Source organism: Lytechinus variegatus, chromosome 5 (genome assembly GCF_018143015.1).
Source record: "Lytechinus variegatus isolate NC3 chromosome 5, Lvar_3.0, whole genome shotgun sequence".
NCBI classification, from domain to species: Eukaryota; Metazoa; Echinodermata; class Echinoidea; order Temnopleuroida; family Toxopneustidae; genus Lytechinus; species Lytechinus variegatus.
In genome coordinates, this window is record NC_054744.1 from 1,008,853 (window position 1) to 1,023,731 (window position 14,879).

General features: G+C 35.5%; 1 protein-coding gene across 1 annotated transcript; it reads right to left on the reverse strand.

The window, feature by feature from the left end:
* Nucleotides 1-1,984: 1,984 nt before the first annotated feature.
* LOC121415023 (spindle assembly checkpoint kinase-like) lies at nucleotides 1,985-14,059 on the reverse strand. The gene is made up of 11 exons (XM_041608072.1): nucleotides 13,684-14,059; nucleotides 8,927-9,016; nucleotides 8,033-8,112; nucleotides 6,406-6,993; nucleotides 5,460-5,616; nucleotides 4,955-5,119; nucleotides 4,466-4,684; nucleotides 3,526-3,660; nucleotides 3,183-3,312; nucleotides 2,585-2,665; nucleotides 1,985-2,192 (listed from the first exon to the last, which is right to left on the reverse strand). Exons 1-11 carry the CDS (start codon nucleotides 13,755-13,757, stop codon nucleotides 2,115-2,117), a joined length of 1,797 nt encoding a protein of 598 aa, XP_041464006.1. The 5' UTR covers nucleotides 13,758-14,059; the 3' UTR covers nucleotides 1,985-2,114.
* Nucleotides 14,060-14,879: the final 820 nt, after the last annotated feature.

The following is a 14,879-nucleotide window of genomic DNA, read 5'->3' on the forward strand; positions in this document are numbered from 1 at the left end:
ATTTTAAAAATGTGCAAATCGCGAGGACACTCTCGATTATAAAAATAACAATGATGTATATATTAAGTATAACATTAAATATCTATTCGAATTCTCTTCCAAAAATAATGCAAAGTATCAATTACGATCATCACGGTATATACATCTGGCTGAATGGAAAGTTTCGAGTCTATATCTGAACGAAAAACACGGTATTATGGTATTTAGGTGTCATATTTGGGATTCACTTAATCTGTCACACCCTTCGGAATATAGGTCAATCCATGGAATTATCTTCATAAACTCCTTAAAGGGATTGGTGCATTTTGTATAAAGTCTAAGAGTTTTTGTGAGTAAAAATAAAGCTCTGAACTTGGCACAAGATACGCCTGTTTACATGACGTAAAGCCCTTCATAAACACTTCTTGAGATTACATCTGATTGTTAACCTAGATTGTAGAATTAATTTGGAACAAGTTTAAACAAAATTGGTTTGCCTTAATACTCGAATTTCACTGAAAAAGAATGCCTTAGGGCGAATTGTTTTGTTTCAGTGAAAACCTTGGAATATCGAGTTGATTGTAGCGTATCAATGCACTCATAGATTAGAGTGACATCTTGATGGATTTACCAGCTGGAGAAAAAAAAACCGTCAGACATACAGACGGATCTACACAGTAATGAGTAACATATTTCACCATAACTCTTCTATAACGGACACATGTAGATACCCAAAATGTGTAGAATACGTCTATAACGGCCGACTCAAAAACATAGAATGATCCTTGAATTCTTATTTGCGACATTCATTACTGTAAAAATGGACCTACTACATGTAAAAATACTACCCCCCCAAAAAAAAAATATATATATATATGTATATCACGTCATGTTTTCATTGATATCAAAACATTTTTTTTCAAGTATTATATATATATATATATATATTTTAAACAAATCATGACAATATGACCCTAGCCTAGCGGTCTTGTCAAGCTATCCACCAACATCCCTTCACACGGTTTGCATTGATTTATAGAATTCAATCTAAATTCAAATATTAGTCTACCTCACAAAAACAAATGAATACAACAACTCATTCATATATAGAGGATTTTTCAAAATCAAAATTAACGAATTCCTTATAATGATATACAAAAATCAACATAATATTATGCATTAATATTCAATCAGATTACATGTGGTTTCTTTAAAACATGCATTTAAATGACAATTTACTAATCGTTATTTTCTGCGAGTAGAGTAAAATAAATAAATTCAAGAAAGGTTTTCCATTTCATTTTGAAATAATTTTCGATGCAAATTCATTAATTTTTTCAATGTAAATTCAAATAAATAAATTCGATAATTTTATAATCGCCTCACAAACATGTAGAAAGAAGAGGTTTACAGTATATATACAATACATAAACTTTCTCTCAAGCTTCTTGCTGTTGCACTTTTAAATATTTTCCTTCAATTTAGTAAATGTCATTAAATGTAGGCTTCATAACAATATCAATTGAATATATTGACTACAAATATACGTTTGACATAAATAGGAAAAATCAAATTCAAAGGATATATGACACCCAGAAAAAAATACATTAATTGCACTATTTAAATACTTGTGTTTACTCATTCAGATTTACTCTCGACACGTCAATGCACTCTACCATTTCAAAATATTGCACATATAAAATTGAAGCAGAAAATGTTGCCTGTCTTGGTAAAAAATGGAAGCTCAGAATAGATCTTTTTATCATTTCGAAATATATATCTGTTTTCATAAGTACTGCTAAGGTGATCAATAGAATACATGGTTTAGGTATACTGTGTAAAGGCATATATCATTTCGAATATCCGTGTTAATACACTGTTAATGAGAACTAAATGTGGTATAATCCGACGTATTTACTCGTCATAGATCATGTGGCTGATAGAAATCCCCAATTGACTCTTTTTTTAGATTGATTTATAAAAGTCCTACTTTTTTGTAAGAGAATATCAAACCGACTTGTGCGCGAGCAGCAAGCCGATTCGGTTGGCATGGTTACTTCCAACATGTACAATGGTTCGGTTAATTGTAATGGCTAGTTCTCGGTTTTCATTACGTCCTATTCTTATTTAGTTGCTCATCGAAATAGTCCGGTTCCAAGTCGGTTGAGGTTATCCGGCTCGGATAAACTGTGTTTCATGTTACCTAGGGAAACCTGAATAAATAACAAAGGAAGGAAATGAAATGTAGTTTTTGTTGCAATATCACCTCTGATGAATATGACACTTTAAAATCAGTAATAATTGGGGCAGGAAAATTAGGTTAAGTTCAAATTTCAGTGTTAATCTGTGGCAATAGTTCGTGAATAAGACCATTTTCCCACAGGTATATACAGGAATACGCTGATATACATTCAGTATAGTTCCTTGACGCCCTTTCATTAAAGGTCGCCTAAATTAAGGGTTTAAATCAAGAGAAATTATCGACTGTACTGCTTGTTATTGAGGTAATACACTAACTGAAAATTCTTATTTCTTTGTTGTCTCAATATTTCTGGATAAAAAAATCAGAAACCGTGATAATGAAAATTCTGCTATTTCTGCTTACGTTTTTCTTTAGTTCCTTGACAATGTGCTGGAATGACGGCCTCTCACATGGGTCATGTGACCAACATTCCTGAATAAGATTCTGTAAATAACGGAGAAACAAAAAATAATTCATTATTAGAATTGTAATGATTGTTGCATTAGTACTTGAAAATAATTTTGAAGTACTGTGATGTTGCAGGAGTAAATATTTTAAATAAAAAGAAGATAGATGTAAAATGCTACGAAAGCAAATAGAAGAACTGATTGCTATTATTAGAGGGAAAAGTAGGTCATCAATCAATACAATAAAATGAAAATAATACTGGACATACAAATCGACAAGGACAATTAAACAACGATTCAAAAGTAATCGAGTCAAATATAAAGGTGCAATTAAAAAACCCGTTATTAACCGAACTATTGATACAAAGAGACTAAAACAAGAACATAATTACTTTCATCATTACATGTCAAACATTCATAGTGGGCTCAACTTTAGAACATCCAAAACTATAATTTGCAAATATTTTCAAAGTATCGAGATATCAATTTTGTAGATTCAACTCTAATTTGAGAATAATTTTAAAGATGATTTACGAAATTGTCGTTATTTTTACCTTGATGCTTGATGAACACGAGACCTTTCTGAAGTCGTCTCGTTTCCCTGAACATATCTGGTAGATGACGCTTTCTGAGCATGCGTATTGCAGAGGCCATCGACCAGCTATTATCTCGAATAGGATTGTTCTGAAAATGAAATGTAAAACTCAATTGAATATCACCATTTACTACCCCAACAACATAACATATATATAGTAATGCAATATTGGCATTGATCTAATATCTCGTGGAAAACTATTTAAGTACCCATACATGAATGTCTGTCTAATTGATTTCTGATTAGGACATTTATATCTTTCCTCATCTATAATAAAGAAATATAATATCTATGGCAATTACCCGAAAGCATAGACGTCAGTGCTATGTGTCTGTTCTGTGCGAGTGATAAGTTCGGGTGGAATTACACGAGCAGTACCCAGGAGTTCAGGGGCAAGATAATTCAGCTTTCCCCTCGGTAGACATGCGTGATTGGATCTGTCAAAGAAAAAAAATGAAAAATAAAAACAGTGTTTTTAACTTTTTTCATCTGGCTTAAAAATATGCCAACATGTACGACACTGACAGTTTCTTTTTCTCAGTAGGCCGATATAGTGAAAAATGAAACAATGAATAACTGCTTTTAAAACACATTTCAAACTTCGAACATTTTCAAGTTCTTATGGCAACAATATAAACATTTTGTAACTGTATTATCATTTAGAATCGGACATGATTTGACAAGGCCATTATAGATCTCTAAAGCTAAAGATTTACGTTCAAGGGTATTGGAATTGGATATCTATTACAATACAAGTAGTTTCGAATGCCGTGTGAGCCACGCATTAATATAAATGACTGGCGATGTCATGTGGTTTAATAGGGGAATTCCCGCGTTCCCTGAAATAGCATTAGTGAACGATGGTTTAAGCTAATTCCAGGCGTCATGAACTCTGATAGGGTTGGAAATACTATGTATTCCAACGGATAAAAGTTCCAGGATTTGATGCAACATTCTGTAATATTCTACAAGTATACATGATAAGTGTTTCCATTGCGCCATACTTGAAATTTGTGTCTCTATAATACTGTAACTTTCCCCACTTACTAACTGCCAATATTTAAAAGGATATTCCCTAGTTTTAAGTGCCATCCCAAATCTCTTTAAAATATTAATAAATGTCGGGAGAAGATTAGAAGAGAGAGAAAAAAAAAAATAGGACTTTTAAAATCGCACAAGAGGAAAAGCAATTAACCTATACAAACCCAAACCTTATAAGATCTAAAGTTGTTCTTTATTTACCTTTGACATGTGACGTCACTGGTATCGACCCTTGTGATCGAAAGTTTGACCTTTGACTCGAGATAGACGCATCTGGATGATAGATGTCCAACGATGATTCCCTTAGCATGAAGGTAACCCATAGCCTGGCCGATCTGACGGGCGATCTTTGGTATGTTAAATGAGATCTTTCTTCGTTGAACATGAAGATGATGATAGAGAGATGGGCCCTTGTGTATGCTAAAAGATTTCAAAATAAAAAATAAAATGATTAAAGCGATAATCTTGTTTTTATATCTTTGTTCAAATAACAGTAAGTAAATGCCAAATCTCTAACTTTTTGTTGGCTGAGATTTTATTACGAGAAACGTTTTGGTCAAATTATGTGAATATTTAGTACCGATGATTTCCATTTATATCAATGTAACATTTGTTTTGAACTTTGATAATGACTATGATAGGGTTTTAAAAGACAATTCGTGATTTGAATAATTTGTGAAATGAGCTTACCTGTTGACGACTGCCAGATGACCAGGTTCTACGCAGGCGCCCATAAAGAGAGCAATGTTTTCATGTCGTATCTTACTTAATACGTCGACTTCGTCCAAGAAATCATTGATGTCGGTCGAATTAGAATTCCTCGTCTGTATCAGGACCTCACCATGCCAATGGCCCCTAGAAACAAACACATCGATGCATCATTTTATAAAGAAATTCCTCCATTAACTGTCAAATACTGCACAAAGAGGAACAATTTTTGTTAAAATCTAATTTGAACGTCATATTACGACACGGTGCCTCACACGCCCGATTATTGTATGCATGTAATCTATAATCCGATTTCTAGCCGATTATTGTTATTTGATGCATTATAACGTTAAGGAAAACTTTGAAAAGAGTGCATCAGATAGTTCGAATGCAACAATAGGCCATATTACTGACAATTCCCGTGATGATTTAGTAAGTTATCATTCAGATTGGTGAAAGTGTGTAATTTTGCTTTCCTTTTACTTACTTGAATGTGCTTCCTAATTTGCCTCTTTCTATGCATCTGCCGTACTTTAGGTTGTCATGTGGTATGGTCCATTCACTAAGGCCTTCTTTGCGAGCTTCGTAATGAAGGGAACAACTTTCATCTGATACTATCTCATCATTAGAGTTGCAATTATTTTCTGCGACAATAACGAAACAAAGGTGATTATCAATCTTGCGAGAACAAAATATGTCAAGAAATATAATAGAGCGAAATTTAGATGTATGACATACTGATAGTTTCAATGCAAACACTAATTGGGGCTGGATCTGGATGACGACGATTCGTTAATTATTTCACCACGAATTTCTAAGAATCTTGTATATTTATAGAAATTTGTGTTACATGTCACATTATCATATCATAATACAGAAAGAAGGTTTCTTTTAACCGAACTAAATCAAAGTGTCGTTGATAGTTAAACATTCGTAACTTGTTGAACTTCATTTTAATCAGAGGTTTTTGAATTGTCTATATTCGGATGTATATTATTACATGATGGAGTATTAAGCACACACTGCAAATGAAAAACTAAACTGATCAATATCGCTTTTATAATGAGGCGTGAACGAAGATCAGACGCGATAAAAGAGTGTGAAACCATTATGACGTCATAAAATGTCAGGGTACACCGCGTGTCCCCTTCATCACGTTGCACGGTCGGTTATATTTCCAGTATCTGACCATAGCATGAAATTTTATATGAACATATTTCATACTTTGTTAGAGATTTCATGAAAAGACTACGACGTGCCTCGAATCGATCGAGACGGGGGTTGGCAATGACACGTGTTTTGAGAGGTTCTAAATCTAGCCAGTAAGTTCAATGTAGGCCTATTCTGAGTGAGGGGAGGTTATCTAGGTTGTGTGTCAGGGTTATCAAGGTTTGGATATGGAAAATTACAAGTAACATTGTTTTTTACAGTACCTGGAATGTGGGAACAAAGGATGCATTTCCGGTCCAGGGGCCAAGTCGCAACGAGTGAACCTCCACCCTGTGACACGATTGTGTTAGTCTCGAATCCAGACTCGCAGTTACCATGGGCTGGACAATCCATTGATGTTGATCCAGGTGAGGGCTTGGTGGATACCCATGCTTCGTGTCTGCGAGCGCGAGAGATCAAGGAAGGGTTTGGTAACGTGACCTCATCCGGGCCCAAACTATCAAAAACACTGATCTCTTTTGGTGTGTCGCATTCGGAGAGAAGGCCTACATCGGATTCAAGCGAGTAGTATCCGGATACCGAAGACCTGTTTGAAGAATGGGATGATAGCGTTGACCTTGAGACATGTCCAAGGGAGTATTCCTTGTGGACACTGTCAGTGGTACTGAGGCGTTGACGGGCGGTAGAACGTCTTACGCTGAATGTGGACTGGTGGGACTCGATTTCTCGGAAGGAATCAGTTGAACTCTTCCTGCGATTAGACTGTAGAGGGGTCGAGTTAACTGATTGATGTCTTCGAGTTGCTTCCAGTGCTGCGTGGCAAGTTGGTACACTGTTCCTACTCTCTGGACCTACAATATCAAGAATACAAAAAAAAAATCATACTCCAACGCCATGTAGGCTACATGAACACCGACCTTAACGTAATTTTGATAAGTCCGACTGAAATAATAATTGTACGAACATGATAGAAGGAACTAAAATATCAGTTACGTTAGTATCTTCGTGAGCAAACATGAAAATCCTTCATCAAATCTTTTAAAGGAAATATCAAATATGAGAAAATTTTTGAGCATCTGTGCACCCACGCTTTCCTCCACTTTCAATTTCTTTTATTTAATTCCAACGATAATTGGAAATATAAAACTTATCATTTCACTCTGGTACTTCAAAAATAGTCATTTTACAATATACTTCACTCTTTTTAACTGACAGAATACAAACAGGCGGGCGATGGTTTGTATATAAAGAGCATTGGACCTATAAAATACATGTTAAATACAGATGCGTGCATGAGCCACATAAAAAAAACAATTAAATATTTTACCAAATTGAGTGGTGATATAAAAAATATGGATAATTTAAGCACGCTATGGTCTCGATGCCAATTTGGCAAACTTTCATCGGATAATATTTCTATGCATTGTGTGAAAGTACTTTTGGATATCTCAGTACTCTGGCACTAGCTCTCATCTTTGTGTATAATTCCCCTATTCATGAACTTTCATGAAATGAATAAGTGTTATTATCTCGTAAGAGATGCGGGATAAGATTACGGACCTGGGGAAGTGCAAGTAATCGATGCTTTTAGAAATCCGTGTCCTGTACCTTGTGTTCAAACAATCATTTAAAGGAATGGAAATAGTAATACGGACATTAAGATTCGAAATTAATTAGTGTCTGCACGAAGAAATTGACATACTTGGTTGTAAAATGTGATAGATTTAAAAGACGACCAGGGAAATTATCTTATGTTTAGTTATCCAAGAGTAAATAGGCAGCAGATATATACATACAAATAAAAATACGCATATGTTGAGGTATAGTGTGAACATGGACCTAGTAGGTCCATGGTATGAACAAACCCGCTGAGGATTCGATTATACGTACCTGTCGCTATAAACGTGTGTTTAGCGGCGAGTTCGCAGAGCTTGGCTGCTTGTTGTGCACAGCGACGATGACATCTTACTCTGAAAAATCGAAAAAACAAAAAGAAAGAAAATTAATCTCAAAATGGAATCAATGAAGTGTTTGTATAGAGTCGTTTTAAAAGCACACGTTGGATTCAGTATAGCTTTTCCTCGGCTGCACATTAATTATTAGAAGTTGGGCCATATGTCGACCAAAGTCATCGCTATGAGTACCATTGTTTTATAACCTTATCACCCTCAATACACAAAGAACGAGATGACAAGAAAATAAGATATACAAATGACATGTCTATGTCATTTTGTTTGAGATTGGCAATGGGTTATTTTGAAAATACGATGTACTTTGTTAGGGAAAAACGAGGACTTGGCATGGAATTAGTGTTTTGCAAATTTAATTCCGCTCCATATTGCTGGTTACGTGAGATCCAGAAATATGCCAGTTTCGCCAGGGTGACAAAATTATAGGCCTATGCCAATTCAGATTTCACATAACACCATAGAGGTGGATAGAACACTCAAAACAGAGTAGTATATTATAAAAGGCTGTTAACACGTTCAATACATAGACAAGGCGAAAATCAGACTTCTATGAAAGGGTGGGGTTTGAAATGAACAGTAAATCCGGGTTATTTCCAAAGTGGTATTTTTGTTGTGCTTTGTTTCTTTCCCGGTTTATGCAATAATCGTGATTATGAGCAATGCAGTTACCATGATTAGTAATATCAAGATGGGTAAATTATAAATTGTTCAAGGCACGAGGATGATGAAGAGAATCAAATTAAAATGTAGGCTAATATCGTTATTGTTCACGTTTTTTTATACTTATCATTCGAACCAAGATTTACTGACTAACCTGCAATCCTTACAGCGTAGAGTCATTACAAACATTGATTTCTTGCAAAAATCACATCGCTTCGCTGGAGACACGAGCTGTCGTGTATAGCTGTGTAAAAAGAAAATAATAATTTTGAATATTCTTCAATTAACGACTAAGTAACGAAATGCATGCTTCAATCACAATATTGTAAGTTATGTAATGCCTTACTCGTTATTTGACAGAAATGTGAATGATAATAGAGTACTACTCAACACTGAATCATCAATCATCGTCTAGCATAAGTGAATTTACTATACATGCTATATAGGCATTTATTAAAACAAAGGAGGAAATTATGTGATGCACCATACAATAAATTAAGAATAGATTTATTGTTAATTACAAGGAACATAATTTGCTGCGGTATTCCTTTTCGGTCAAACAATTAGAGTAATATAGGCTACCTGATGATATCCCACTATTACATGAACAATCATGTTATATTTTGTTATATACGCGCAGTCACGAGATCACGTAATGAATCAGGTGATGAGACAGTCAATAAAATCACTTCACAACGACTTCCTATCTGAAAGCAATGTACATACCTTCAATGTGTTTATATATATATATATATATATATATATATATATATATATATATATGTGTGTGTGTGTGTGTGTGTGTGTATACATATATATGTATATTTATATATTACATACCTCCATTCCCGATAGACAATTTACAATCGGCCCAATGTTTCTTTTCATGCTTTCTCATCGTAAATATCACAGAATCTAATTTCTATAAATAGAGATCAATCTAAATAATATTCCATATTAAGATAAGGATCTAAGCAGTCGTTCTTAATTGGACATGTAATAAACATGAGCCTAGCTCAGAATATCCAGAAAGTTCAATATTTCCCTCGTATTCTGTCCATTAATTTTTGTATATTTTTTTAGATGAAGGGTCACTCTGATTCGTTTCAAAAAGACTGTTTATTGCTGCCAGTTTTATAGATTAAAACACGTGCGACCCTTTAAGCGTGCATCTACAAATACCATGAAAGATAAACCGGATTTAAGATATACACAAATACCAAGACCACACCCTCCCCGAATACTAAGTGCACTTTCCAAATTAATTTAGTAACATATTTGTATAGAAGTTAGATTTCTCTCTCCAACTCAAGATTTCGTGCTTACAAGTACGAGGGAAAGTTAGGGTAAAGATTTCGTCCACTTATATGACTATAGTAGGGGAGCTGTCCCGACCATCGTCCCTCTGTAAATCCGAGTTATTATAAATGACCTACAATCAACGATCCTCGACGGGTTAAGGGCAAGGCAACGAGCCGATATGGGATACATCCATATCTATCATTCCATCTGTTTTATAGATTGTATGTTGAAAAGATCATATTTCGGTTTACAGTTCTTGGTGAAAGTGTACGAACTATATTACACTAAACAAGCTTGCCCCCCCCCGAGCACAATTCCCACAAATCATGATTTGCTTTTCTTCACACGAAATGTTAATGCATATCGGAATTGCACATGGTGTTTAATTCAATTTAGTTTACCCCCATAGTGATAGTGGACAACAAACATCGTGAAACTGTTTTAATTCGGGATAAAACCAAAACAGATAGAAAATGTTATAGGTGAATTATATCCTCCTATACGTGTACCCCCATTGATCGCTGACGCCATTTAACCGTTGCACCCCTAAAATACCATACCCTAAATTCCCCCAAAGGTTTTACCCCTTCCTAGATTCCCTGTGGTGAGAGTAACCCTAGCGGTAAGCAATTGGTCAGATGCCAAACAAGGCATGCAGGCAAAGAGACCGACATACATATATGCCAAGTTGTCTTTCAATAATAAACACACGGCTTTCGTGGTTGAAGGGTGGAAGTAAATTCGATTTCTTCCCCAAAACATGGCAAATGAGCATGGTGGAATTTAAATGACGGTCTAGCTCTGAAAATCTGATCATTGTGTTTTATGTCATGTTCTTAAATTCTTATTTTGTAAATTGGAAAATTAATACTTTTAAAAATCTACCCACATGTATAGACATTGTAAAGTCTAAATCTCAAAAAAATGTAAACAACCATTGAAAAACGACAATTTTATTGGGCATCAATATTATAGACCCTTAAAATGTAATCATTGGAAATAAATGAGCATTGAAATTTTCGTTGTCGATTTCTTATTGACGATAAAGTTTTGAGAATGTAATGACGAGGTTTTTAAATGAATCAAAGCCAAAATGCATTCATTCAATTCGGGAGGGAGGGGCATGAGTGTTGATGAGATATATGAAATGCCAAGTTTACATAGAAAGCAGACCTTAACCAACGCTATTGGCATTTGTGCCAGACATTGTCTGTTTTATTGGCAATATAGACGTATAAAATTATATGTGAAAATTAATGTTGAAAAAAAAAGCTTTGTCAATTAGAGAGATTAAACATACTTCACAGTGTCTACAATTGATGTATACAAGAGAAATGTAAGACCATATAGCTGCCTTCTTTCGAAAGGAATGGAATAAGAATCATATAATTTTCTGTATTAAAAGAAGATACATGTACGTTGACCTAGTAAAGGCCTCAAGAATTGAGTACGGTTAGCCAGGGCAGTGTTATGTTCTATTATTAAGTTGACTTGTTGCTCTGGGCAAATTATGATTTAAGAACTTCCACTCTTTCCCTATATTGTTGCTCTCCCTTTCCCTCTATCAATTCTCTCTAATCATTCATAACTTTTTCAATCTTCCTTGAGATTAATATTACAATTTCGTGATGACTTTGTTTGATATATAAATGATCCAATTTTGATTGAAAATCATTTGGCATACAATTTTGTTTTAACAAACACTAGGTTGGTTTACTAAGAGTGCAAGTCTGGATTGATTATTATGAGATTACTTTAATTTTTAGTTTTGAGAAAAGCGGTAGTCGCAGCCACTTTAAAGAGTGTGAAGAATGAAACATTACTGGTGGAAATGATCTTTAAATCCGCAATAGTCATGATAGGGGTACTCAAATGCGAGTTTATAAGACTGTCATTAAAATGCAAAATGATAACAAAAACCTAGGATGCGGGCGGGCAGATATACTGGGGGCGTCTACTTCGTATCAGTGTCAATTTATACTAACATGACTAAAATTTTTTTTAAACATTTATATTGTAACTTAAGGAAATAATTGGATGTTGTTATTTCAGTCTAAGAGACACCCCTCATTAAATGAATAAATAAGGTGCCTAGGCTTATAGATGTAACTACGATACATGTATTTTGAATCCAATCCAACAATCTTATTCTTCTCTATTCGTCTACCCTCCCCCACCCCACCCCCAGTTCACTGAATTTAACTCACCTCTCTCTATCAAATTCAAACTAAAAGTCAGAGCGGAGTTCTGAGCAGACTAGACCATACAAGGTTATCTGTCGTCACCCACTTCACCAAATGATCATAGTACCGCACGTCATATTCAGTGCCCCTTATTCCTCGTTACATAGGTCTTTCACACATACACACACCCACGCCTCCCCCCTCCCACACACACACACACAAAAAAAAAAGTAGACGGCTTCAAATAACCAGTAATCATCCAGATCGGACTCTGAAAATAAATTGATTTTAACTCTAATAATATTTGAACACTATTCGTATACCGCACACCTTTGACCTTTATGCAGGCATGTCCATGTTCAGCCCCCCTCCTCCAAACTTGCCTCAAAACAAATTATTCTGAAAATACGTTATTTTCCTGCATTCAAGTTTACATGTATGTCTACTTTATCTTGAAGCAACCTAACAAATATATTGAAATAAAAGCTAACTCACAAAGCGAACAAATTATCCGACCCAGTGGCAGCGATTCCAGTGGATCCGGTCCGTGTGCCGCCCCCCCCCTTGAAAGGCAACTTTTTGTGCGGAGTACGTCAAGCATACGCAAGTGAGGACTTTTTTATGACCCGACCCCCCCCCCCCCCCCCCCCCCAGTTTGGAAAATCGTGGATCCGCCCCTGATCCGACCCAGTCTGCTGTGCAAACCCTTCACTCGAGTAAAGGGTCTGAATTGCAGCCTACTCATGCCTTGTGTACTGAAGGCCCTCTCGCTCAGGAAACGGCAAGTTTTGTACATGTACTACATGTAGTCTTTGCGTGGAGACACACTTGTTGATCAAAGTTTCAATGAAGGTCTGTGCCTGCAGACTAGATCCGACCCGTGAATGCCCTTATTAACCTTGAGTGATTATGCTGGCAAAGTTTTTAGCCAACAGACAATGACCCATGAACAATAGTTCACCATGACCAAACTCTCGATTGCACTCACACCCAAACTTATAGTGTAACTAACAGCTGATGATCCAAGGGGCCAAATGCTGTTGAACAGTCCTTCAAACCAAATGACCCAGCAAATGGCATACGGTAGCCCGATGGTAGCTCAATATACTTGGTATAGTAGGCCCCTACTTTTTTCCAAACAAATATAGATCTAGAATGCGAGCACTGTGCATTACTTTTGACATATATAGGCTTCAAAATTTCACATAGATCATTAGGTCTAAAATAAAAGGGGCATTCATTGCCACACTTAATGTGTTAATAGTTTCAAGCATCGAGTTAAAGGCAATTCTTTCAAACGAACAATTTAGCAGCATAAAGGTGTTTAACTCTAATAAAGCAAAGAACATGGTATAGAAAAGGAATTATGTAATAAAAATTCAACAAAAATACAAGTTATATCGAACTAGATTCTAAATGATCTTACCAGTGCTTTGCTCTTAGTAAAAGTGTCTTGTGCAGTTGTTCCATGATCAGTGCTATATGTTCCTTTGGTTGCATGGTGGTAGTGATTAATCCAAGAAAATAAAGAGGAATCAAGCTTTGGAAATACTTGTAGATATAATTTACAACTAATGTTAAAAAATGAAAAGAGAGCTGACAGCAGGCCGTCCGTACTTGATGCCTGGTCGCTCGAGAATGCACGATGTAAAGGCCGTTAATTGTGCATACAAAGTACAAAAAAAAAGCTGCAGACACGCGTCTGTATTTAGCACGGCACGCGACTAATGATATACGCTGTACACATAACACTCGTAGAGTTCGAATTCACCCACACAGTACAGAGACACGCAGACGATCAATGCAAGGCACGCGAGTAGGCGGAGCGTCACACAAAGAAGAAAAGAACGAGTCACCCAATCGCAAAGTGTTACCAGGGTCGCTTTTCCCTTAGATGTTACCGTCTTTTGTTCTTTTGTATCTGGAAGAAGTTTTGTTCAGGTTGGTTCTAAAAATGCTTTGTGATGGCACGTCATCAAACTCCCGACAAGGCTTTCCCGATAGGGACAAACACCATGAAAACGGAGGAGTTGTCAAATATTATAGATTGAGTGAGTTTAGATAAACGAGGAAACCGAAATTACTCGAGAACACACACAAAAGAAAAGGCTTAAACGAATTGGTATATCCTCTCTTCCTATTTGTATCCCTCTAACTACCATACGTAGAATTTATTTTTATTTTATTGAAAATATAGCCCCCGTTCACAGAAAATTGTTTTAGCTATTTCAATAATTATCAAATTGTCACGTAACATATTAAACTTTGTATTTGACACTAACAGCAAGTGTCATGTTTTATCAGGTTAAATCTAGTTAAAATAGTAGTTTTAAAAATACTACGGTCTGTATATGTGTTTATGTGATTGTAATAATCTGAGCCTTTGCAACATAAATCCCCATAGCAAAGATATTACCTAATTTGGTTTTCGTTTTGTCTCCTTTTATAGAATTGTTACAATATGAATTTGTATTTATAATCAATTACAAATCGTTGCAAAACGTACATCTAAACAATACACCGAAACTACAACTTCATCATCGACAATAAACTGAAACTGGACAAGGCTGAAAAGCCCAAACTTTACAGTATATGGAATTTGTCATTATATTCCACTAATTG